Source organism: Heliangelus exortis, chromosome 2 (assembly GCF_036169615.1).
Source record: "Heliangelus exortis chromosome 2, bHelExo1.hap1, whole genome shotgun sequence".
NCBI classification, from domain to species: Eukaryota; Metazoa; Chordata; class Aves; order Apodiformes; family Trochilidae; genus Heliangelus; species Heliangelus exortis.
The window spans coordinates 117,184,098-117,207,998 of NC_092423.1; the positions used below are offsets into that span (position 1 = coordinate 117,184,098).

The following is a 23,901-nucleotide window of genomic DNA, read 5'->3' on the forward strand; positions in this document are numbered from 1 at the left end:
GACATTTAATAGAGAACATCTTGCCCTGGCCTTGCATGCTTGCATAACTCCCTGCTGCTGGTCCTTCCCACAGGAAAGGGAAAAAGGGAAAAAGGAAGATGACAAGGTTTCTACTAGGATCATGTGTAGACCTGAAGACTGGAAAACTTTGTGTTAGCTCTGCTAAAGCTGCTCCTTAGCCATTATATTGCTTCTGAAGCTATTTTGCCTGTATTTTCAAGCTATCTCTACCAGTACGTTTATGGAGTGCCGTGGATGGGTCATCTCTGAGACAGCCATAGCCTGTTCCTTAGTAGGGGAAATAAGACTCTGTGGTGGAAGAACAGTACATGTAGTCAAGAAATGAATCTGTGGTCACAAGTGGCTTTTATTGCCCAGTGGCTGTGCCTGGGCATGGCTTGTTGGCTGCAAGTTCAATACTTTCAGTTTGCCCAGGTAAAGCAAGTGATCTCTTATGGACAGAAAGGAAACTTGCAGAGCAGTAATTTCCTCACCCAGAGGAAGGACTGCAGGACCCAAATCAATTGAAGATGTTAGAAAACAATACTTGATATTTATTTATGGTTTCTTGATTTCCTGGTCCCACTGACACCATTGTTCCCTTGTGCTGTTCTTAGAAGTCTGGTATCTGGGGTTTTGAGTGGTTTAGATAACTATTTCTTTTTTTGAAGAGTGGGAGCTGAAAATACATTCCTCACAGCGGATTCATGAATGAAAAAAAAAAAAAAAGAAGTTTCATATCCTTGTATAACCTCATGAGGAAAGACTCTGTGAGACTTCAGTTTGTGTAATCCATGTGGGTGTCTTGGTAAGCAGCAGTGTGTCCTGGTACGAGCAGTATTCAGTGCTGTCAAACTCCATTTGAGTATTAGCAGATGGCACTTGCCACCAACGTGCTCTGCTGGTGCTTGTCTGCAGGGATGGTGGTGAAGGTATTTTGTGAGAAGGCTGATTTATGAGATGTTGTGACAGCTGAATTTTCTTCTTTTTTAATTTGTGTAGTGTTCTTACAAGCTGTCCCTGTGGACTGACGGGAGTGGCAGTTTTTCTTGTACTATTTTTTATGGAGCTTATACCTAAAAAAAAAAGAAATCCTTGGTCCTCTCTTGCTTCAGCTGGAGGATGGTTTAAAGCTTTTGATTATAACCTAAAAGAATGAGGCTCTTATTTCAGGGACAGGTAATGATAAGCTCTCTTGTCTTAAGGTCCAGCATTCAAACAAAAAGATTTAATTAAGAAGACAATGAAAACTGTACTGTAATCAGGTTTTGTTTTCTGCTCCCTTATAAAAATTAATGAAAGAAGCAAGAATAGCCATGCAGTCTTTGTGTTGTTGAAGAACACATGCTTCACAGATGGCTCAGGGAAATTGTGCAATTATGCTGGAACTCATCAAAGCCAAAGACAGGCTGTAGACCTACATAAGACCTACCAAAAAAAGAGTCTTCGCTTGAATAGGGAAAGGAGAAAAGGAAGGACAAGCCAGAGAAGGAAAGCCTGTGAGTGTGTATGTGGTTATTTCTCCCTAGAATGCACATAGAATTCAGGTCTGTATTTCTTGAAATTTCCATTTGACAGTAAGGCAATCCAGCTACTATGAATGAATTCAAATGACATGGGTTTATTCCTGCAGCTCTATTCTGGTTGTGTATATGCTCCATATCTTTTTCTAAAATCATGTCCTTGGTGTTCATTGTATCCTTCAAGAAATTAAACTTTTTTAAAGGATATAAACTGAGATTAGCATCTGAGTATCTTGTAATATAGCTAGTGTTCAGCAGATCTTTAGATGATAACATAAAGAAAAAGAATCGGAGAGCTAAATTTTTAAAATCACATACTCTTCCTGATAGTTTTCAAGCCAATAAAATAAAACCCCAAACTATTATTTGCATTTGCACAGTTGGAGCATCTCATGAATCGAATAATAGCCAGAAAAAATATTAATTATGCATTTCTATGGATATTGGCTCAAAACCACATAGGCAGATGAAAATTCATGAGGCTAATTCATGGCAAGCAGTAAAGGCATGTGATAACCTTTTGTTTGTATGAAGCTGTGTGTAAAATAATATAATTTAATTTTTGATCTGGTTGAATTCTTGTTGCAATGGACTTATGGCAACTAACACTGGCATCTTATATTTAGAATCCAGTACTTTCTTCATTTACTGATATTCTTTATGTTCTGGTTCAAAGTGAAAAATCAGTTTTTTAAGCCATGTTGCAAGAGTTGCATAGCTATAATCATACTTTTTTTTCTATGGATGATACAAGAATATTTTGTTTGCCAGCACTTGAAAGTATTTGTTCAGAAGTGAGCGTTTAGTCATGGATCACATAAATATACATGTGCTGCTGCACACTTAAAAAAAAATAGTAGTTCATTTAAAATAGTTCCAGTTTTTCATGGGGAATTTTAAGCCCATTTCTTGTAATCAGAGGATCTGTGGAGAGTCAGTCCTGGTTGTAGTTTAATCCTTTAAAACTACAGTAAGATACAGTGGAATGGGATCCTCTTCTCTCATTGAGTGTTTCTGATTTCTGTGGGGTCCTTAATCAGAAGTGATGGAGATTTGGCCCTACAGACCTGAGCTGGGTCTGTGCCAGTTGACAGAAACTGTAAACGTGAGGTGACTGCCACAGTCAGTTTGCATTTCTCAGAATAGACTGGTTCAGTTTATTCAACCTGTCTACTCAAGCATTTCCCAAGGAAAAGAAAAAAAAAAGAGAAAAAAAAAAAAGTTAAAATTTAGGCAATTAAGTAATTAACCTGTCATTGGTCAGCCTTTCTTACCAGATAGAAGTGAATTCCCTGTTGTGTTCAGCCTGAGGAAGGGTTCATTGACCACTGGTCAAGCAGATCCCATTCCCGCTAAGAAATCCTTTAATTTGGTTTAATTTCTAACATCTGACAAATAGGGTATAAGGTGCAGGTGTTCCATAAGCTGCCATTTGTAGCAGTTAAAGCAGCTGGGGTTTTGTTGACTGGCTTATTTCTGGCTTGCAGTGGCGAGGGGCATCTATATCACTGTTGCATTTCATTTAAAATTTAAAGATGTGAAACCTAGGAGGAGATAGTAGGAGCTTTGAGTTTAAACAAATATTCCCGTTTTTATATACAAGTGCAAAAGGACTTCATTTGACCATGGCATTTTTTACTACAGAAAGAATATATATGTATATATATATATATAGAGAGAGAGAGAGACTTCTCTGTAAGTTGTTCTTTTACATATAAATAACCCTGTGTGTGTCTATGTTTTCTTAAATATCCACCACAATAATTACTGTTGTCTTTAAATGGATCTATCACAAAATTTGTTGCTGGATAGAGGAACACATTGCTGTTGAAACTACTTTGACATATTTATAAAGCAATCCTGCTCCGTGTTTGTATTTTCTTGTGTGAAAGATTCAGTTTGCTAATGGAATTTTGAGAACTTCATGGCATAACAAAAGGGAGTGGGGAGGGGAAGGAGGTGGGAGGTGGTGTGGAATAAGAAGACATTGGAACTGCAGAGCCATTTAATTTGACCTGGGCAGGCATATAGGGCTTGTTGGATTCAAATATGCCCTTGAATATTTGCAGCAGAAAGTAACACAACATGTTAAGACAGTCAGCTGTCAGGATGGTTCTCCTGATGCAAAGTGTGGGGTATATCATCTTGGTTTTAAAATTTAGTAGCAAATTGATTAAGATGCTTCAGTTATTGCCAAAGCCTACTTTAATACTAATTCTTGCTGCTTTGCCTGTTCTGCTGCGTTGTTTCTCTGAAGCCGTAATTGAATTGATTTATGGTTAGTGCTACACACTACTGGTTAGGCCAGTGGACAGGCTGCAGGTTAGTATTCTCTTGGAGGTCAAAATTGCAGGAGATATTTCCCCCCATCATTTGCCAAACATGAGTGCAAACAAAATATTTGAATTTATGAAAACTTCTCCAGTGAAATTGTTTCAAATGAGTCTTGAAATGTCACGTTGTCATTATGAGGCACCTTGCATGGGATAACTATAAAAGTGTGCGTTTGTTTTAGGTTTTTTTTTTATGTCTTGGGAGCTCAACCTCCATGATTTTTTTTTTGTTTTACCTTAGCTTTTATTGGCAATAGTAAAGCCTTACTTTTTAGTCTGGGATTCATTGCTATGTTTTCAAGGCCTTTCCATGACTTACAGTTTGTATTTATTTAACAATTCTTTAGTACTGGTCTGTGTTGCTAAACTAGGGGCTGAGAAGCCAAGAACATCTTAATTCTTTGTGAAATAAGTAATTTAAAGTATCACTTCTTAAAGTAGCATTTTCTTAAAAACTTATTTTGCCCTGAAGTTGCTTCACAGTGCATTTAATTAGCAACATTGCCATAGACCTGTGTATCTTTTCATTATGCAGATCTTCAGTTCAGTTTGTAGAAGCACACAGAATATGTATCATTGTCTGGGAGTTTTCCAAAATAAAATTTTTGTCTTAAGAAGGCTTAGAAATGGGACATGTGATTGTTGCATGAAATGAGACATATTTTTATACAAGCCTGTGGAGTTAGGTCCTGGGATGATCAAATGGTACAATGTAAATGAGAAGGGATAGGAATTAGGGATCCATATCCCAGACATAAGAGAAATTGCCTTATGTGGAATTCTGGTCTCTACTGTTTGGAAAAGAAGTTAACTAGGAAGTTGCTGCTTTTTTCCTGTTATTGGGAGGCCACATTTAGCAGTACTGTGCTCACTACAGCTTCCTGAAGGTTTTGTGAAGAATTGAAATTGGGATAGAAAACTACAGTTTCATACTCTCCGCTGCTTCGTGTTTTTCTTGGCATACGTGTTCTAATGCAAATGGCAGCCAGAACTGGCACTGAGTGATGTTTGAGAAATACACTTTAATTATACAACTTTGGCAATAAAAGATGTAGAATTCTCAAAGACTCTAATTCCTAATTAGCATCTAACATCATTAAACATTCAGGAAGCTCAGAATTAAGAGCTGTGCAATCCAGTATTAGGAAAAAAACGTTGAAAACTTGAGCATATAAAAAAGGTTGGTGGGCTTTCATTGTGGTTGCCTGTCAGTAGTTTTAAGCTTTCTTAGTTTATAGGTAAGAAAAAAATATATATTTAATCATCTGCTTGCTCAGTCATTAAGGATTCAATAATTAATTTTCATTGGTGCTGAGTCACCATTCCTCACCTATTCAGATGAAGTCAGAATTAAGCTTTAAATCTGAATTCTGAAATGAAGATATGTTATTTCTGTTTTCTTATAATTGGTGATGACGTCTCTTGATTCTGATGAGCATTTTTGCATCAGAAAAGGCTCAAACTTGTTTTCAAGCATGTTAATGAACTCTGGAAAGATAAAGAAGGGAGATTAGCAGAAAATTACTTTCTTGCAATATTCAAGATTTCTAATTTATATCTCAGATTGAATCAGAAAATCTAGAAGTTTCTTTCATAAAAGTAATTTTTTTACAAATGCCTTTCTCATCTTGACCATTTTACACTTTCTGAAACTCATGAGTTTTTTTTAAACTAAATAGAAATAAAATTTGATGTGTAGAATTTAGAAGTTATTTCCAAAATGCTTTGGAAATGTTGACTTCTTTAAAACCAATATTCTCCTACAAAAAAAAAATTAGAAAAATCTGCGTTTTTTGAGTAAAAATTATATACAACTTCAAGAAAAATAAAATGTTTTTATTGATTAAAATAAGTAGAGACATGCATAAAAGGAGCAGAAACTATTCTGTGAAGTATAAGGCTTTCAAATATATGAATTCTTTTCTAATGATGATTGCAATTTAATAGGAACATACTGTTACTTCCAGATCTGCAATTGCTTTGAGGTTTCTTAATTTTTTGTTTTGATTTGCTAGTACTGAACACAGCTGAATTCACTGAGACTTCCCAGTAAGAACCTTGCGTTCTGTAAATTCAGGAAACTGCTGACTTTTATGAGAGGTAAACTTTGTTTGTAGTTGTCATTTCTTTTCCATTCCCACTTGAGTGATACAAGATTGGTTGTATGATTAGTAGCATATTACTCACTTTGCAAAATGCACCAACAGGAGCATATGATGTACTACCAGGGGGAATTCTACATGTGTGAATATTTTTCAATCCAGTCATCTTCTTTTTTTTTTTTTTTTGGTCAGGGCATCTTCAAAATACAATAAAGAATAGCTTTGTACTTCTTCACAAACATGCTGGAAAAAATGTATTTATTGGTATGAATGCCTCTTGTTCAGTTGGTTTATCTGTTGCAATCCCAGCAGTCAGTTTGGAATTTCATGTAGAATAAGAAAAATCCCTCCTTTTCCTCTTACATTTCCAAAACCTCTCTGTTGGTGATGCTGAGTCTGGAATCTTACCTGTTTGCATATTTACTGGGATAAAGGCCCACTTAGCAGCAACCCATGTTGCATAAAATATTTGCCAAAAATATTAGACTCTGCCTTCTGCCCAGCTTGCAGCTCTGTGTTCATCCCTTACACCAGTGTGTGGCATTTCTCTAAAGCTCTAGTTAAGCTGCTTTTTAAGCAAGGAAAAATGTAGATGGTCTTCTAGCAGCTTTCTGCACGTGGCTTCAGATTGCAGCAGTGTGTGTCAACCAGCCTGACATCCAGCCTCCAGTCTGGCAATTCACTTACTTGGGCACTGATCTTCATGGAGATGGTGTGTGGGTTGCTGCATCCTTATTCCTCAACCAAACCCGTATCAATGAGCAAGAGCATAGCTAAGCCTCAGAAAACCAGTTTCCCAAAATGAAGAGCTCAGATGTCGGTGACAGGATTCTGGACATCTGGGAAGAAAATGGAACAGATACCTCCTGATTTGGGCCAGGAAAAGGTTGTACTAAATCTTTTTGAGAGTGGCTTCAGTACAAGGAAGAGGGTGGGGACATCTGACTTCCCGCCTGGCTGAGGGGAACTGGACTTGGACTATAAATCTCTTGCTTTCATCTGCTATGGAGCTGAAAGGAAAGAGGGGATCAAAAGTGAAAGCACAATCACAGCTCAGAAAGGTGATTAAAGAGGTGTGGGAGATCAGTTTAAGAGGCAGTTCCCTGTCAGTGGAGGAAACTGAGTTAGGAGTCTCAGTGGGCATGTAAAGATTAACAAGATGCACAGTAAATGTTGAAAAATATTGTCAGTGACTAGGGAAATGCAGAAAGGGTGATCAGGACAGGACAAGGTGAGAAAAAGGTGTTCTTTCTTTTCTCTTGGAAGAAAAGATATGTTAGAGAACAACTTTAGCAGAAAATAAAAACTTGTACGTGGGTTATGACTATCCCAAAATGTGGCAGTATAGTCACCTCATATGAGCAGTTTATGAAGATCCATGTATCTTCAGTGCAATCTTTTCTTGTGTTTGTGGGTGTTTATTTCTGAGTTCATGTTTACTTTAAGAAAAGGAGAAGGAAATAGTTTGGTCAGTTGTGGGAAGGAAATTAGAAGTAGAATGGAAAGTATTGCAGATGTGGTCCATCTATTCCCCTGTCCTTACAGGCATCAGAATCTGAAGCCAGCTTTGAAAGTGGCTCTAGGTACAGCTGGGAGAAAAGAAAATATGTGACCTTGGCTGATGCTCTCTCTGCTGCTTGTAATTCATCCAGTCCTGCAGGCAAGATGGAAGAAACAGGTGGTGCCTCAGCTGGTGAATTGTTGGAGAGAGAGAGGAGTCTTTTGTTCAGTAGCAGGAGCCAGCCTGAGCAGCCACTGCCACTGCTTCTGGCACAGGTTAATGGGACGAGGAGGAGGAGCACACAGTGTTTACCACAGCTGCTGGTGCTGCTGGAGTCTCCTCTATTGAAATTGTGTTTAGCTTTTTGTTGGGTTTTTTTTTTGGTGGCAAAATCAAGCAAAACTGCTTTGAGAGAACAGCCACGGTGTTCTTCTGGGACCTGGAAAGTTATTAATTAGAGTGTGCAAACCAACTCAGAATCCTGTGCAAATTACTACCTTGATGTCTGGGTGCTCAATTAGTCATGATAAGAAAATACATTTGGCTGGGCACTTATAATCCTGAGCAGTTTTCTTCCCAAGTATAGGTCTTTGTGTTCTCTCTGGGATCATCTGGAATATTGTGACAACAGCCAAGTATTTCCCACACGTTAAGAATATATACAGAAAACACAGAGCCCACAGATATTTCAGCTTTGTGTTTCTGAATTTGTGAAGATAAGCCTATTATCATAGACACTTACAAAAATGGTAATATATGAACATATTTTACTTGTTGTGGGTTTCTGTCCAGTCAGTGTGCAGGAATTTGTCTCTCTTGACAGTATGGAAAATAAAATTTTGTTCAGTTTTAAAGTACAAAACATCTTGCTAGATTTATTCAGCAGGCTTCAATAAATAGATAGGGTGCTTCATTTAAACTGCTTTTCCTAAAGTGAAAGGATACAGAACATGATTTTAATGAAAATATATATGTTTTTGCAGTCTACCTTGGTTTTGTTTATGACAGTATAGATTCAAGGGTAGAAAAAATGTGAAAAGAAATCTGAGGGGAAAAAAATAAGTAACTTCTTCTTTATTGCTTGTTATTTTTTCAAATCAAGAAGAGTATTTCTTTCTAGGCGTACAAAAGTAGGATGACTGCTTTCAGCAAAGTAGTTACATATATTTGGTGATCCAGGTGCTCTGACATAATTCCAGGACTTAATTTCTTATCTGTTGAGAAGGCAAAAACTCTCCGTGCCCTGGGAATCTTCTTCAGACAGACTTCTTTGTTTTCCCTGATTTCATTCCAGATGTCAGAGGAGTCATTTGTGCTGTTGGCAGCCTCTTGTGCTATCTGTAGCTGTGGTTTGGTTTTTGTTTATTTTTATTTTTTTTTTCCCCAACAACACACAGAGCAACTATGGAGAAAAAGCTAACAAGCAGCAAACCACTCAGCACTGCTACTCTTATTTTGATAAGACCAGAAGTAAAATCCCTGTAAAAGGAACTCAGTGTGTGTTCTCTGTCAAGCAGGCTGCCTTGCAAAATGGCAGCAGATGAACAGATAGGCAAACACTTTGTGTTTATTTGGCATAATGAACAGATTCTTTTATAATTCTTTCAATTTGGATAGTCATACTTTAAGTTTGGATTTTTAGTCCTGGTGTCTGTTGTAAGTGTTACAAGAGTGCCAGTCAAAGGGTAGAAGAGTGATGAGAGGCTAGTACAGAGAGTTTATAAAATTATCTTGCAAGTAATAAATACACAATCACGGAAAAGGATCTTGTTATCTCAACTGATATTATTAGTATGGGATTTTCTCCAAATCTTCTGTGTAATTCTTTGTCACATTTCTCAAAGGTAGAGGTGAATTCCTCCTTACCATCATGGTAAAGAAACTGTGTCATAGCCAGAAATAGAGTTTTTATGTCCCCAGGAGGACCCAAGTGGAATGTTAATCCTAAAATACCATCTTATATATTTTATGTATACCTCATCCCCTATACCACAAGGTCCCATATTTAGGTCTGCAAGTTCATCAGACTTCTTAAGATTGTTAAAGATGTGCCTCTTCATGTTGAGTACTTTTTCAGCATTTGTGGGCATTTCTTCTCCTTCTCATAAACAGATACACATTAATCATTTGCGTGCCATTTTGTGTTTCCAGAAGGGTGCTTGAGGAAGTTTAGGTTTGCATTTTGAATTTCACATTTGGTGGAGATGGGTTGTAGCAATCTGAGTGACTCAAGGGTATTCCTAGAATGAAAAAAGTTTTCCATAGAGAGTTCTAAAACTTGGCAACTGAAAAAGGTTTATTTACTTTTTAATGTAAATAGCAAACATCCTCTCTTTATCTTTCCTATCAGTCATCTGATCTTTCAAATTTAGATTGCTTTTCATGGTGTCCAGCCAACTTGTTCCTCTGAAATCTTTCACAGAGATCTCTTTTAACTGTGAATTCAGGAAATGGTCGAGTCTGGCTGGCAGAGAGGCTCAGGGGCAGTGGACCTCTGTTTGCAGTGCTGCAAGGCTGAATCCCTGTACTATAGCACTGTAGCTAGGATGCTGGTAGCACAAGATGAAAATCTGGAACATTATGTTCAAAACATACAGATTTGCTGTTACTTGAGAAAACTAAGATTTGAATGTCAGTTTACAAAAACTCTGGAATCCACTTGAAAAGCTAAGAGAAAGTTAAGGATCAATGACTAGGTGACAAAGGTGGAATCCTGGAGTGCACAGAGACACCTGTATTCTCTGTACCTGATGCTGTGCTAAGAAACATCTACACTAATGCAGCTGAATCTGGAAGTAACCTCAGCAAGGCATGCAGGATACTCTAGGAAACAGTGAGTCATGATCTACTGACGTGTGTGCGTGATAAATGAAATTTCATTAAATTAGAACTGTTTTTTTTGCTTTGGTGAGTTTATTTATTTCTTTATTGGGGGTGGGGGGGGAAGGATGAGCATGCCAATTGAATTTTCCAATTGCTCATTGTAGGAGCAAGGGCTATTTAACTATGTCCTTCCAGTTTGTAATGCTTTGCTCCTTCACGGAAAGTGGTGCTCAGTAATGAGTCTGGATTTTGAGAAGCAGTTGTGGCATTTTTTTGTAGAAACCACTCAGTGCTGTTTGAAAGGAGTTTCTGACTATTTATGTGTCTGGTTCTTGAGTGAATAGTAAATTGGCTGGGATGCCCATTTTACTTTCTTTTTTCTAGAGGTGTTTTTTTTTCTATTGTTATTAATTGTTTATATAGTGCATCTTCAAAAGCTTCCATCGACTTTTTTCTGTTAGCTCAACAGCTCTCAACTCCTGAGCAGTTTCTGAGCATCCTTATATATTTTCTGCTTGTGTCTAAGAATGATCTGCTTTTTCATTGTATATTAATTTCTGAAAAACTGTTCTTGGTTGTTGCCAGCTGATGATCAAGTAATTCTGGAGCCTTTTAAATAGTCAACTGTCCAACCTACTGTATGTTCATACAAGTTGGGAGACTTCTGGTTTTCCATAGCCAATGCTGGATTAAGGTTATTTTACACTTTAACAGAAGTAATTCTCCATCCTCCTACCTGAGAACAGCTGATTGTTCTCCCTAGCAGAGTCCTAGAGCAGAGGTGTTGTGAGTATGGAGTCAGTGGTCTGGTTTTGTTCCAGGAAGGGAGTTGATAAGAATGTTTGCATCATGGAAACCTGAGTTTCATCATTGCTTTGCATTACTCACTCCACGGCAGGTGAACTCATCCAAGGATGGGTCTTGGTGGCAGGTGGATGGATGTAGAGTCCTCCATCCTTACCTGCACTCCCCTGAATCTTGTACTCCACTCTTGTACAAAATGTGAGGTGATTCCTGTTATTTTGAGATTGTGGCTCTGTAGTGCTCTCATGTATGTGCCCTGAAAATTTCAAATGGTCACATCCATTGATTTTTGGGGAATAGTGGTGAGAGTTTTTTCAGGAGGGAAATCAGGTGGCAGATCTTTAGGAAAAACTGGCATCATGACCACACCACCCCAGCCATGTAAGTACAACAACAGATCATATGGGCTGCACCACGTTACTGGGAGGGTCTGAAGTCATCCGAGGCCTCCCTGCCTTCCTTGTTGACTTGTGTCTGGGTTCTGTGAGAGTTTGTATTTTCCTGGATTCAGTTTCTGATAACCTTTGCAGATGTGGGGTCTGGGATGGTGCAGTTTGGACTGCTCTGTTTATTGCAGCTGATGTATACTGGTTTTGACCTCATGACTCTCCGACTAGCGTCTTGAATCACTTGAGAATAATTAATGCCCCAGCTCCCAGAACATTCTCAGTTTTTTCTTCAGCCAGCTGAATGTTCACCTTCCTCCACAGTTACAGGAAATTAAGATCTTCTGGGATAACATGAGTGTGGATGAGCTGTGTGCTTGGGGAAATAATGTGAACAGAGAGCTAACAGATAGTAAAAAGAGGCATGAGTGGTTCTTGTGATTATTTTCAACCCCTCTCAGCTCTAAAGTATATTAAGTACTGTTGTCTGGTTTAGGGAAAACTTTCAAAAATTAATAGTTAATCAGTTCACTCCATGTGGGCTTGGTTTTACACTGAACAGGCAATGTGCACAGCAAATTCTCCATAAACCCCGTGGGTATTTGTAGTAAAGAAGGATATAAAGGGCTGTCGTCCACCAGCAGTTAACTGCTGCAAATGACTTAATGGCATTTTTAAACCATAAATAAAACACTAGAAAGAAAGCAGTCAGGAAAAGAGGGGTTTAAACAAGTAGAAAATCTACACAGAGAGTGTTACAAAGCATACAGTATGCTGGCAATGTTCCAAATTTAATTCTGTTTATGTCCTGGATAACTAGATTTTTCTCATCAGTAGTAAAAATGTGTAATTCCAGTTATGTAGTCCTCTTCAGCAGAAAAACGATCACAGCTTGGGAATAAAAATGTTTAGCTCACAGCAGAGAGAAAAAAAAGATGCTGTGACTGCTGTCCTTCCACACAGGGGTTATTTATTGCCTCTTTTATGGAATTTGCACCACGACAGAATTTAGATGAGTTCATGTACAGTGTACAATGTGCAGTGACTTGGAGCTAAATGGTTATGAAAGACATGACATTTATGCACTCATGGTGCCAGTTTTTAATGACTAAAGAATATGCCTGTCTGCATGAAGAATTATCAATGTAAGATTTCAGTCTACACTGTGTAAATACTTTCATAACATACCTAAGTCTTTGTAATGCAATGAAATAATAAAAATAATTAAATTTTATACCTGAAATGTGATTTATTTCATTTGGAATGACTTACTGTGTATCTTTTATTTTTGTTGTTTCCAGTTCTTGAATGTGAAATGTAAGAAAACTTACTCATTTGGTATTTCATTTGTGGTATTGCTAACTTCTCATTTGATCCCCAAGGATGAGGTTCTTGGGGAGGGAAGAGTGAACATTTTCATTAAGTAAAACCAGGTGCCAGCTGACTGTTGTTTGAGCCAATTTATATTACAATAGGTTTGATTATTAATACATCAGAAATCTAATTTGTGGTTACTATAGTAAAAGTTATCTTTCCTAATTGTATCTCCCAATTAGTTTTAGTTTAGAGATTAGGGCCTTATTTTGGCTTGTTTTGTAGTCAAATTAGTAAACCACTAGAGCAAGGTTTTAAAAAATGACTCATTTTGCTCTTGACTGATTGTGCTATGAGTGCAGGGTCAAAGTGGTGCTTCAGAGAGTGTTCAGTTTCTCAGCTTCACTGTATTTCACCATCTAACTCTCTTTAACATTATATAAATAGGGTTTTATGGCATGTTAGGATGACAGGGCTGCTTTGTAGATAAAATACTTGTTTTAAATTCCAAATAATATTCTGATGTGACTCTGTATCCAAAGTGTAAGGCATTTAGGATACAAGCAGTAGGCATAAAATACCAAAAGTAGTTTGGGTCTTCCAGAAATAACTTTTTCCTTATTTGTCTTCTTTCATGCAGGCTTTCCTTCACCGAATGATCCAATGTGCTGCAGCCAAAGTAGATAAAAATGTCACGGAAGAGACAGTTAAGGTTAGTACCCTAATTTCTTACTTACTCTGTTTTGTATGTGCTGTTTTACTTATGTATGTTTTACTCTTTTGCAGTTGTTGTTTTCAAATATTGAAGATATTCTTGCAGTTCACAAAAACTTCCTGTCGCTGGTGGAGGAATGCTTACAGCCAGAACCTAATGCACAGCATGAAGTTGGAACCTGCTTTCTTCATTATGTATGCTGTCTTTTATTATAGCCTTATTTAATTTTTGTTTGTTTGGTTGTTTTTTTTTGGTTGTTTTTTGTTTTATTAATTACTTTTGTGATAGTGAGTGTACATAGTCATGAGGACAGAATATGACTTCATTGAATAATTTAGAGTACTTTGAGGTCATCTCTTAGTTATTGTCTTCCAAAAAAAAAAAAAAAAAAAAAAAAAGAGTAGAGGAGAATGAGGAAAGAACATATCCAATTGGCAGACTTTTGGTGTTTCATAGTTTTTATATTTGGTAAATTAGCCCAGGCTGACAAACTGAGCCCTGCATCATGGGCAGCACTGGTGCCCATATGGGATACAGCAGTGAAAGGATCAGGTTGGCATGAAACAGCAAAAGTAAAGATATGCTTCATTTTTATTCCCCTTCGCTGCTAGGTGAAAATGTGAAATTTAACAAAGAATTACATATGCTGGGTAAAATATCTGCATTGTTCTGGACTGCAAACATATTTTGCTTCTCACCACTGCAGTACTTCCACAAGTATGTTTGTATGTCCTGTAATAATTGTTTTCTAGGACTATTATTTTTTCTTGTTGGAGCAAAACAATGCCACATAGTTACAGAGCTCTGCAAAATTAGGGCAAGTGAGTTTGCTTTCAGCTGTAGTCCTGACAAGAAGTCTAGGTTTCATTGTTTTTCTCTGGTTAGAGTCCCACTTGTTTGCTATGTCTTTGTTTATTCATTGTGGGAAGAGAAAATTATTAATAGATTATGGAAACATTCTACAGAGGTTGAGTAACATCATTTTAGTCTGCAGAAGTATGGATCATATTTGTAAGGAAATGCTTGCACACAGAATTGGTAATGATGTCAGCAAAGAAGCCAATCATTTTTCATTTTCTTCCTGTTTTGTTTTGTTTTGTTTTTTCTGTACTGTGTTTCTGTGATAGTCCAGCCTCTGCAATTTTTTAGCAAAATATTCTGAAGTTCAACAAAAACAAATATAAGGTCTTTCACCTGGGAAAACATAATCTAGGCAGTGCAGCACAGGCTGGGATCTACCGAGCTGGAGAACAACTCTCTGGGAAGGGACCTGGGGGTCCTGGTGGACCACAAGCTCAGTATAAGTGACCAGTGTACTGCAGAGACAAAGGGAGACAAGAAGTTGCTGGGTTGCATCAGCAAGGGCAAGGATAAAGAAGTTATCATCCCACTCTGCTCGGTGCTTGTCAGGCCACACCTGGAGTATTGCGTTCAGTTCTGGTCCCTGCTGTAGAAAAACAATGCAGACAGGCTGGAGAGGGTCCAGAGAAGGGCCACAAAGGTGATCAAGGAACTGGGCAGCATGCTGTATGAGGGAAGGCTCAGAGAATTGGGTTTGTTCAGCCTACAGAAAAGAAGGCTTAGGGGAGACCTCATCACCATGTTCCAGTAGTTAAAGGGTGGCCACCAAGAAATGGAGACTCCCTTTTTACGAGTCTCATGGAAAAGACATGAGGCAATCTCCTCTCCTGAGGAGATTTCCATTTGACACAAGAGGAAGAATTTTCACAATGGGAACAGTCAGCCATTGGAATATTCTCCCCAGGGAAGCAGTGGATTCCCTAACATTGGACACTTAATATTCAGCCGGACAGGGTGCTGGGTCATCTTGTCTAGACTGTGCTTTTGCCAAGAAAGATTGGACCAGATGGTCCTTCAGGTCCCTTCCAACCTGGTATTCTATGCTTCTATGACTGAAATTCCCAAGTTATGCTTCCAGACTGTTCATAATTCTAATTTGAGGCTGGGCTTGAAATAATAAATGTAGGAAGAAGACCTGATCTTCTAAAATGAAGACTGTTCAACATCTAAAAGTGTTCATTCTGTGTTTTATTAATTGGAAGAAAGATCAAAATGGTAAGTGGAGATCAATGTATTTCTTTCTTTCTACAGAAGGAGAAATTCCGTATCTATGATGAATACTGCAGTAACCACGAGAAGGCACAGAAAGTTCTTCTTGACCTTAACAAAATAAGAACAGTGCGGGCATTTCTTTTGGTAAATAAAATTTAAGCTGGTGTTCTAACTTTGTGTTTTTTGGCTGGACAGTGAATTGCTAGCAGTGTCATCTCCACCATGTAGCAGCTACAAGCACACCTGCAAGGGGTTAACAGGAAGTTTCAGCTGGGGTGTTGTTGCCAGTGGAAGGAGTTGTGAACAGATTTTCACTGCTACACTTGGATCTGTGCATAATATAGTAATAGGCAGTGTGCCTTGAACTTGCTTGCCAAGAGACAAGGGTGTAAATCCAGCTGTAACTGTAGAAAGGAAAAAGAAAAGGATAAGATTTGAGTAGAGATACAAAAAGAAATTATAGAAAGGAAGTTGAAGGACGCATCAGAACTGCTGAAGGAGAACATTCACGCTCTGTACTGTAGCCACAAGCTATGCCAGACAGAAAAAATGTTTGGTTATGGATCATAAAGCAGCCACCGTCATTTTAGACACTGACTTAATCTTAATCCCTTTATAAGACAAATAACGAGGGGTTTAAAAATTTTAAGTATGACAGTCCTCATGATTTTTTTACAGCAAAGCCAGTTTACAGATTCTGTGTGGAATGATTTTTTACTGTTGTCTTCATGATGTCTGTGATAACAAGGACATAAAATGTGAGGCATACTGTATTGGAACTTAAAAATACCTGAGAAGGTGTCCATGGAGGATAACATATTTCATAGCGATCAGATCTGATTATTGTGTTTTGGGACTGGGAAGCAAATTGCCCTACCAGCAAAACATCACAGATGTGGTTAAAAAAAAGATTATTTCAATGTTGGTAGTATCACAAGTTTTATTTAATTTTATTAACCATTTTTAACATGCAGTATGCTTTCATTACTGCTCTTGACAGTGTTCTTAGTGAAGCTGTCCTATTGCAGCTCAGTAACTTTTTGAAAGGTACTGGATCTGACTCCCTTTCCTACCTGCATCCACTTAACAGCCAAGTTAATGAGCAGTGTGGGATTACTTTATTGTAGGGGGGTGCTGGATGACATGAAGAGCCATCTGCTGTTTTGCTAAGAGTCTCTCATTCAGCAGTGTTCTATTCATACTTAAAAACAGCTTCAAAGTTGTCCTATTTTTCCTTGTTGTTGACACAGTATCCTTCACCTTGCCCCAGACAGTGGAGCTTCACATGTGTGGTTCTTGTACTGGGAACAACATGACCAGGCTCCAGAAGGGGTGAATGCTGGCTACAAAAACAGAAAAATCAAAATACTCGAGAGAGAAAGATTGCAATGATTTTTATTTTATTTTATTTTATTTTATTTTATTTTATTTTATTTTATTTTATTATGAGCAAGGATGCCAAACGTGCAGTCATGGCAGTTTGTGTCAGCATTTTTTACTGCTGGGCAGATGCACAGGGCTTTCACATTTGCTTCGGGTCCCTCCTAGATAAAGTGGCAGAAATCTGACTTAGAGAACAGGAGTTCTGACTGCAATTTGAAAGTATAAATGAAACCTTCTAGCCAGATAGAACAGTTCAGGTCATTAGAGGTATGATTATCTATAAATAATTGCCAGCTGACACCAGACCACTGAGTCTTTTAGTACAAACACAGTTGTTATACAAACCTATGGTCTGCATTGCCATTATCTTTCTTGGTCTTTATCAGAAAAGCTTTTTCAAAGTGAGATCCTTTAGGATAAGAGAAGCTGGTTAACCTGAGTACAAAGCAGTGACTTTAAGAGTGGGTGTAGAGATCCCCATAGCAGCACTGGTTCTGTGTCTGTGTGTTGTGATTTACGTGCGGACTGGAGGAGCCACCCAGTTGTGTGGCCTCTGCTCCATCAACAATGTGTCTGCATTCAGATCTGTGGCCTATGTCCACATACCATCTGGCTGTGTTAAACTACTTTTGTTTAGTGTTCTCAGTTGAGACATCTTGCTCTTTGAAGCACTAGAATATCTGATACCATTGCACCACAGTTCCTTCTGATGTCTCCGTAAAATAATTTTCGTATTTATGTACGAATAATTTATGTATTTATACTTTAATTCCAGAAATTCCAGATATTTTCTGTTATGTCCCCTGCATACTTTGTTATTCCAAATAGCCCTTATTCTTTCCTCTCTTGGCTGCTTTTTCATGTATGCTTCTAGCCACTATTTCATGTATTCTCTGCTGCTGTAGTTGGATGTCTTGTCAAAACTTACATATTCTTCATCCCATGACTAAGGATATTTTATTCATTGCACATCCTGTTTAAATACAGAAGCATATAAACAGAATACTTATTTTGTGGAGGAAGGTGTGTTTTTTAAGATGGCCATGTTCAAACCTTCAAATCATCTTTGATGCTCAGTAATATTGCAACCTGACCTTTTGGAAGGAACGGAACCTATAGTGGTCTCCCTGAATTATTTTTATTTTTGTTTTTTGAAGTATGAAGCATGTTTCTAGCATTTCTTTTTTACTTTTTAAATTATTTTTTAATTTTTTTTTTTTAATTTTTAAAAGGGGCCTCTCCCAATCAGACTGAAGGAAGGGAGATGCCTGCATAACGCCATCGTGGCTTCCTTGTCATATATCGTAGTGAGTGTATCCACTCATGAATGCATTCAAGTCTGGTCTTTTGATGGTCTGGCAAACTTCCATTCTTAAATATATGTATATGCTTTATACGTAGCTTAGCCAGTATTGGTGTGTACTTATGTCCTTGCCTTTGCTTCTGATAATTTTTTCAGGCTTTTTTAATAATTTCTGAAACTTTTCTCACTCTAGAACTGCATGCTCCTCGGAGGACGCAAGAACACAGATGTACCACTGGAAGGATATCTCGTAACTCCGATACAGAGAATATGCAAGTATCCCCTTCTTTTGAAGGTACCTACAATATTTTTCTTTAGGTCTTTATACTTTCGATATAAAACTGGTTGCTAAGCATACTTCTGAACTGCAGGAACAATTTCTCTATTCAGTGAATGATCTCCTTATTATATTGGACCCAGGCTTGCTCTCATTAAAGCTAGTGGCAAGTCTTCTGAAATCAGTATTGAAAGAACTAAGGGGCTTGGCTGGCTCAGGATGATTAGCTCCCTTCTGCATCTAGTTGTAAGGTTGTCTCTCCGTCGTTGAATGGAACTGAGAGAGTTTAATGAGTCAGATTTCAGCTGGGTTTCATCATACCCTTGCTTAAAATGCTTGGGATAGCAGAATTTGTTAGTGCCATGCTTTGATGATTCTAATATACCAGCAGCAAACTGCAAACGAAAAATGAAGATGAAAATATTTTGTGAGAGAAACTGGAGAGTAATAGCAAGATGATGAAGGTTGCTGTGTTTTCTATATGGTTTTATATCTTATCTTACTGTTACAATATAAAATTTAATGAAAAAATGTTAAATGTGCTGACAAGCATTAGACATTCAAACCTCTGATCTACTGAAATTTTTCCACATTAGGAAATAAAATAAGGGAATCACCAGCGAAGTAGTCATTTAAAATAAATTTTTCCTTAACAATATTGTTTAGTGTTTCAAACTGTGAGAGAAAATGCAGAGCAGATTCTCCTCTAGAAGCTACTTAAAACCTGATTATTGGAGAGTATTTTACACAACGCATGAGTGAGTTTATATCTGAAACACTGCCAGTTATGAGGGGTATGTGTTTCACTGCACTGACATAAAAACCTAAAAGTAAACATGGTAAAATAAAAATTTTGAAAACAGGGTAAAGAATATAGTATTTGCAGTGAGGTTTGAGTCACCCTTGGTATCTGTGGCTTCACAGTTCCCCTGGCCTATTTTACTATTATATTATATTCTGTTTTGAACAAAGTATCTACAGACGAGGCATGGGGAAAGGGCTAACGAATTACTCTAGGGGGCAATTGAATTAATATGTTTAAGAAATTTAAATACACAGGCTTAGAACTCCAGAGGACCATACCCACACCTCAGTCAGGAGCTGCACTGAAGGCTCTCCATAGTCAGTCTTGGTTGTTAATGGGGAGGGTTTTTTGGTTTAGCATGGCTGCCATTACCAGTAGCCATCTGAAACCAGTGAGTCACAGAAGTTATTGTTCAATGCTCTGGTGTATGGCACTGCATTAAACAATAGTAGGGAGCTAAAGGAATGTGGGTTTTGCCCTGAGTTGCAGGAAGGGCAGGTGTTCATTTTACATGAGTAAGCCTAACATTTTTAAGCAGCATTGTTATCCTTGCTGTTGAACAATTTCATCCTGTGGAATATAAAAAAAAAAAAACCCCAGAAAAAACACAAAACCCAGAACCTGAAGCTCAGCGTGAAGAAGCATTGCTAGGGGGGAAAAGTAGCTGAAATGCACTTCTTTCTAAGTAGTGATTATTTTTATTTTTAGTAATTTATTTCTCTGAGTTTTGGTGTCTGACTAGGACAAAATGCTGGAGGGTTTATTACTTTCACCAGAAGTCCGGTTACTTTTTGATTTTGTACCCTAGTTAATTTAAGCCTCTTAAAATGTACATTGAGAGATCAAAGATTGGTTTCTTTTTTTCCTTTTACAAAAAAAAAATATCTGAATAGGAGTTACTGAAGCGGACTCCAAGGAAGCACAGTGACTATGCAGCACTAATGGAAGCCCTCCAGGCCATGAAAGCTGTCTGCTCCAACATAAATGAGGCCAAGAGACAAATGGAAAAATTAGAGTTTCTGGAAGAATGGCAGTCTCATGTTGAAGGATGGGAGGTACTGTCATAAGACTTGTCACTTCGTATACTGAGGAGGGAGTTACAGTTTTCAACAAGCACTGTTGAAAACAGTTGCACTGTTTTTTGTGTTTCTGAAGCACTGTCAAGCCCCTTGTTCTGTGAAATCACAGCTGTTTTTTTGGGTTCTACTCTATGTTGTCCAGAACTTAAGACTGCTGTATGAAATAGGCTTCCAGGGAAGAGGGCTGATATCTAGTGTTTGACTTTTAGGATATTGATCATTTATATAACTGTGTATGTGTGCACACCTACATATCAATATATTCTAATTTAACTCCTGGTCTAATTTTACTGCTGTCAATGCCTAACAGCATTTTGTCTGGATGAAAAAAAATATTATTATTTATAATTGATTAAGCACTGGGTCCATAAATTTTTGTCAGCTTGTAGGTAGTCCTTTACCAGCTGAGCTAAACTCACATAAGTGTGTTTGATGTGTAAGATTGGCTGGATTTTTATAGTTGGCAAATGGGAGAGCTTTAATGCTTTGGTTCTGAGAAGAAACCATAGATCTATTTTCAGCAGTAACCAGAACAGCCACCCTTTCCCCTAGATACCAGCAAGATGAAGTAGTTGCAGCACCAAAATCTTCCTTTTGTATTATTTTCAGCACTATAGTTTGTGCAGAGAAATAGCTGTAGATACAGTGTATCTTAAAATTGCCTTAGGTGTTTTGTATTGAAATGTCTGAGCTGCCCACACTGAGGTAGGAGGGAAAAACAAGTGAAGTCTTCTTAAAAAAATATAATCAAGCAAGGTAAGCATTTTTTAAAAAAAGTCAGTTTTGAAGTCAGTTTTTTTCAGACAGAAATTTCAACATGGAAATAGTTCTTCAATTTTTGAGTATTTTTCTTGAAAATACTACTTCTTTTCTTGGGAGATGCTTAAAGACTAGAGGGGGATATTTTATCCCTTTAAGCTTTGTGGAAGGCTTACTGGCTGGAGAAGGTAGCAAGAAAAATGTATTTTTTGCACTTCAGTCTGATCTTTCAGCTATATCCTAGGAAATGACCTTTGTATGGTGCAGAGAAGAGGAAGGATTACAGACATCACTGGGACCCTGAATCAGGAAAAGCCTTGAGACAGACCTGTCTGAGCTTTAACTGACAGTGCTCCCCAAGAAGTCTGACAACTAAATTCAATATTCAACAATATTCAGTAGAAGATTCAATTTTAAGTAGATATTCATAGTAATCAATATAACAAGAGAAACAAAAAATAATTCCTGCATAGTTCTGTTCCCCCCCCCTACATCTCCTGCTTCCCACAGCTGCTGTTTTCTTGAACTTGCTGTGCCTAAGGATGCCCTCTGATTATCCAGCAGAGGATTCAGTGTCTCCCTGCCTTCCAGCAGACCAGGTCCAGCAGAACAAGCCACTATCTGAAAAGAGCATAAAATTTACAGTGAACAAAGAACTTCCTAAAGTACTACCCGTGACACTGCAGAATTATTTCCTGTCTGCTCCACGTGAAATCTCCTGATCCGTGGACTTACGCAAACCTTTGATTTGTTAATTCAGTAGTGTGGGAAAATTTGATTCACTCCAAATGTGAATTAAGGACCTAATTTTACTTTAATGAAAATTCTTTGTGTTTCTTCAGTGCATTGTGGGATTTGAAATGTGTCACTTTAAGTATTTTTCCTTTTTCCAGGGTAGAGGCATTTTCAAGAACTGCTCTTTCATTTCTGTACTTGGAATAGGTATAATTTAGAGAAGAGAAATCCTCTTCTGCCAGAGTTCAGGGCTCTATAGTCTTTTGTTAAAGGACAGTCACTATAACTTGTTACAAAAAAATTGCTGGGCCTCAAAAGAAGAAATTTCAGGAAGTAATAAAAGGTTTTGTAATTGGTGGTCTGTATTCAGACAGCCCTTCCTCCATTTAATTGTAATCCTCAATCTGGAATATTAATAAAAAAATTCATTAGAGACAAATGAACAGAGAGTGTGTACTCATGCCATGATATTGTCTGTAGGATTTTGAAAACGAAATTGCTACTTAGGTAAATGTCTGTATTTTGTAACTGAGAGGAGGTGTAGTTGACCTAATGCTTTCCAAAAGAAGCAAATATCTTAGCAGCTGCTTGTATAAAGCAAGGTGAAAATAAGTGGGGACTGAGGGACAGGATGCCATCCTGATGGAACTGGACGAGCTAGACAAGTGGGCCTGTATGAACTTCCTGAAGTTTAACAAGGCCAGGTGCAAGGTTGTCCACCTGGGTCTGGGCAATCAATGGTATCAATGCAGGCTGGAGGATGAGGGGATTGGGAGAAGTCCTATAGAAAAGAACTTGGGGGTATTTGTAGATGAGAAGCCAGACATGGCTCTCTGGCAGCTCAGAAGGGCAACCATAGCCTGGGCTGTATCACCAGCAGGTCAAGGGAAGTCATTTTCCCCCTTCTGCTCTGATTTGGTGGGATCCCACCTGGAGTACTGCATTCAGCTCCAGAGTCCTCAGCATAAAAAAAACCCTGGAGCTGTTGGAGTGGGTCTAGAGGAGGACCAAAAAATGCACAGGGATGGAGCATCTTTCCTATGGAGACAGCCTGAGAGAGCTGAGCTTGTTCAGCCTGGAGAGGAAAAGGCTCCAGGGAGACCTTGTTGCATCTTTTCAGTACTTAATGAAGTATTGAAGAGAGATGGGGACAAACATTTTAGCAAGGCCTGTAGTGATAGGACAAGGGGTAATTATTGTAAACTTCAAGAGAGTAGATTCAGACTAGATATTAAGAAGAAATTTTTTACAATGGCCATGGTGAAACATTGGAACAGGTTGCCCAAAGAGGTGGTAGAGGCCCCAGTTCTGGAAACATTCAAGGTCAGATCAGATGGGACTCTGGCCAACCTGATTTAGGTGAAGATGTCCCTGCCCACTGCGAAGAGGGGTGGACTAGATGACCTTTAAAGACCCCTTCCAACCCGAACCACTTTATGATTCTTTTTGTAACTGGCTTGAGCTGGCTGACATAAAAAAATAACTTGGAAAAATGAGTGTATGTGAACATAAAAACTCATTAGACATGCCTATGCTTGATGGTAGATGCAATAGCAAGCTGAGAGCTTACATTATTGAATATTTTGTGGGAGGGAAATTTATTAGATAATCTTTATTGCCTATCACTGATTACTTTATTATTTTCAACTTTTCAATTAAGTTTCTTACTGAACTATACTGATTAAAATTCTTTCACTTGCTCTCAGTGCCTGAGTCTTACAGATGTTTGTCAAATCCATCTTAATGAACACACCCAAGTATAAAGTTAGAATATTATTAACTCAGTGCATTATTAGTCAGATAAATTTGTTAAGAACTGAGTGTTCTCAGTCCTCCAGCCCTGAAAAGAGAATCCACTTTCCAGCATTAAGTTTCTTCTGGATACTTAGTAAAAAGTTCAGCAGTAGATTTGTTTGCTGTTGGAAATAGCAAAGGTAACAGTATGGAAGGGTAACTATAGGGACAGAAGCATGCAAATCATAGACA

At 38.0% G+C, this 23,901-nt stretch overlaps 1 protein-coding gene across 3 annotated transcripts in view; it reads left to right on the top strand.

Moving 5' to 3' along the window:
- The window catches only part of PREX2 (phosphatidylinositol-3,4,5-trisphosphate dependent Rac exchange factor 2), a 176,725-nt gene that overhangs the window by 36,412 nt on the left and 116,412 nt on the right, over positions 1–23,901 (top strand). For all 3 annotated transcript variants that reach the window (XM_071737737.1, XM_071737736.1, XM_071737738.1), the window contains 5 exons: positions 13,427–13,498; positions 13,573–13,695; positions 15,614–15,718; positions 18,454–18,555; positions 20,236–20,397. In XM_071737737.1, the coding sequence (XP_071593838.1) occupies positions 13,427–13,498; positions 13,573–13,695; positions 15,614–15,718; positions 18,454–18,555; positions 20,236–20,397 (564 nt within the window). The remainder of the gene's footprint in view (positions 1–13,426; positions 13,499–13,572; positions 13,696–15,613; positions 15,719–18,453; positions 18,556–20,235; positions 20,398–23,901) is intronic.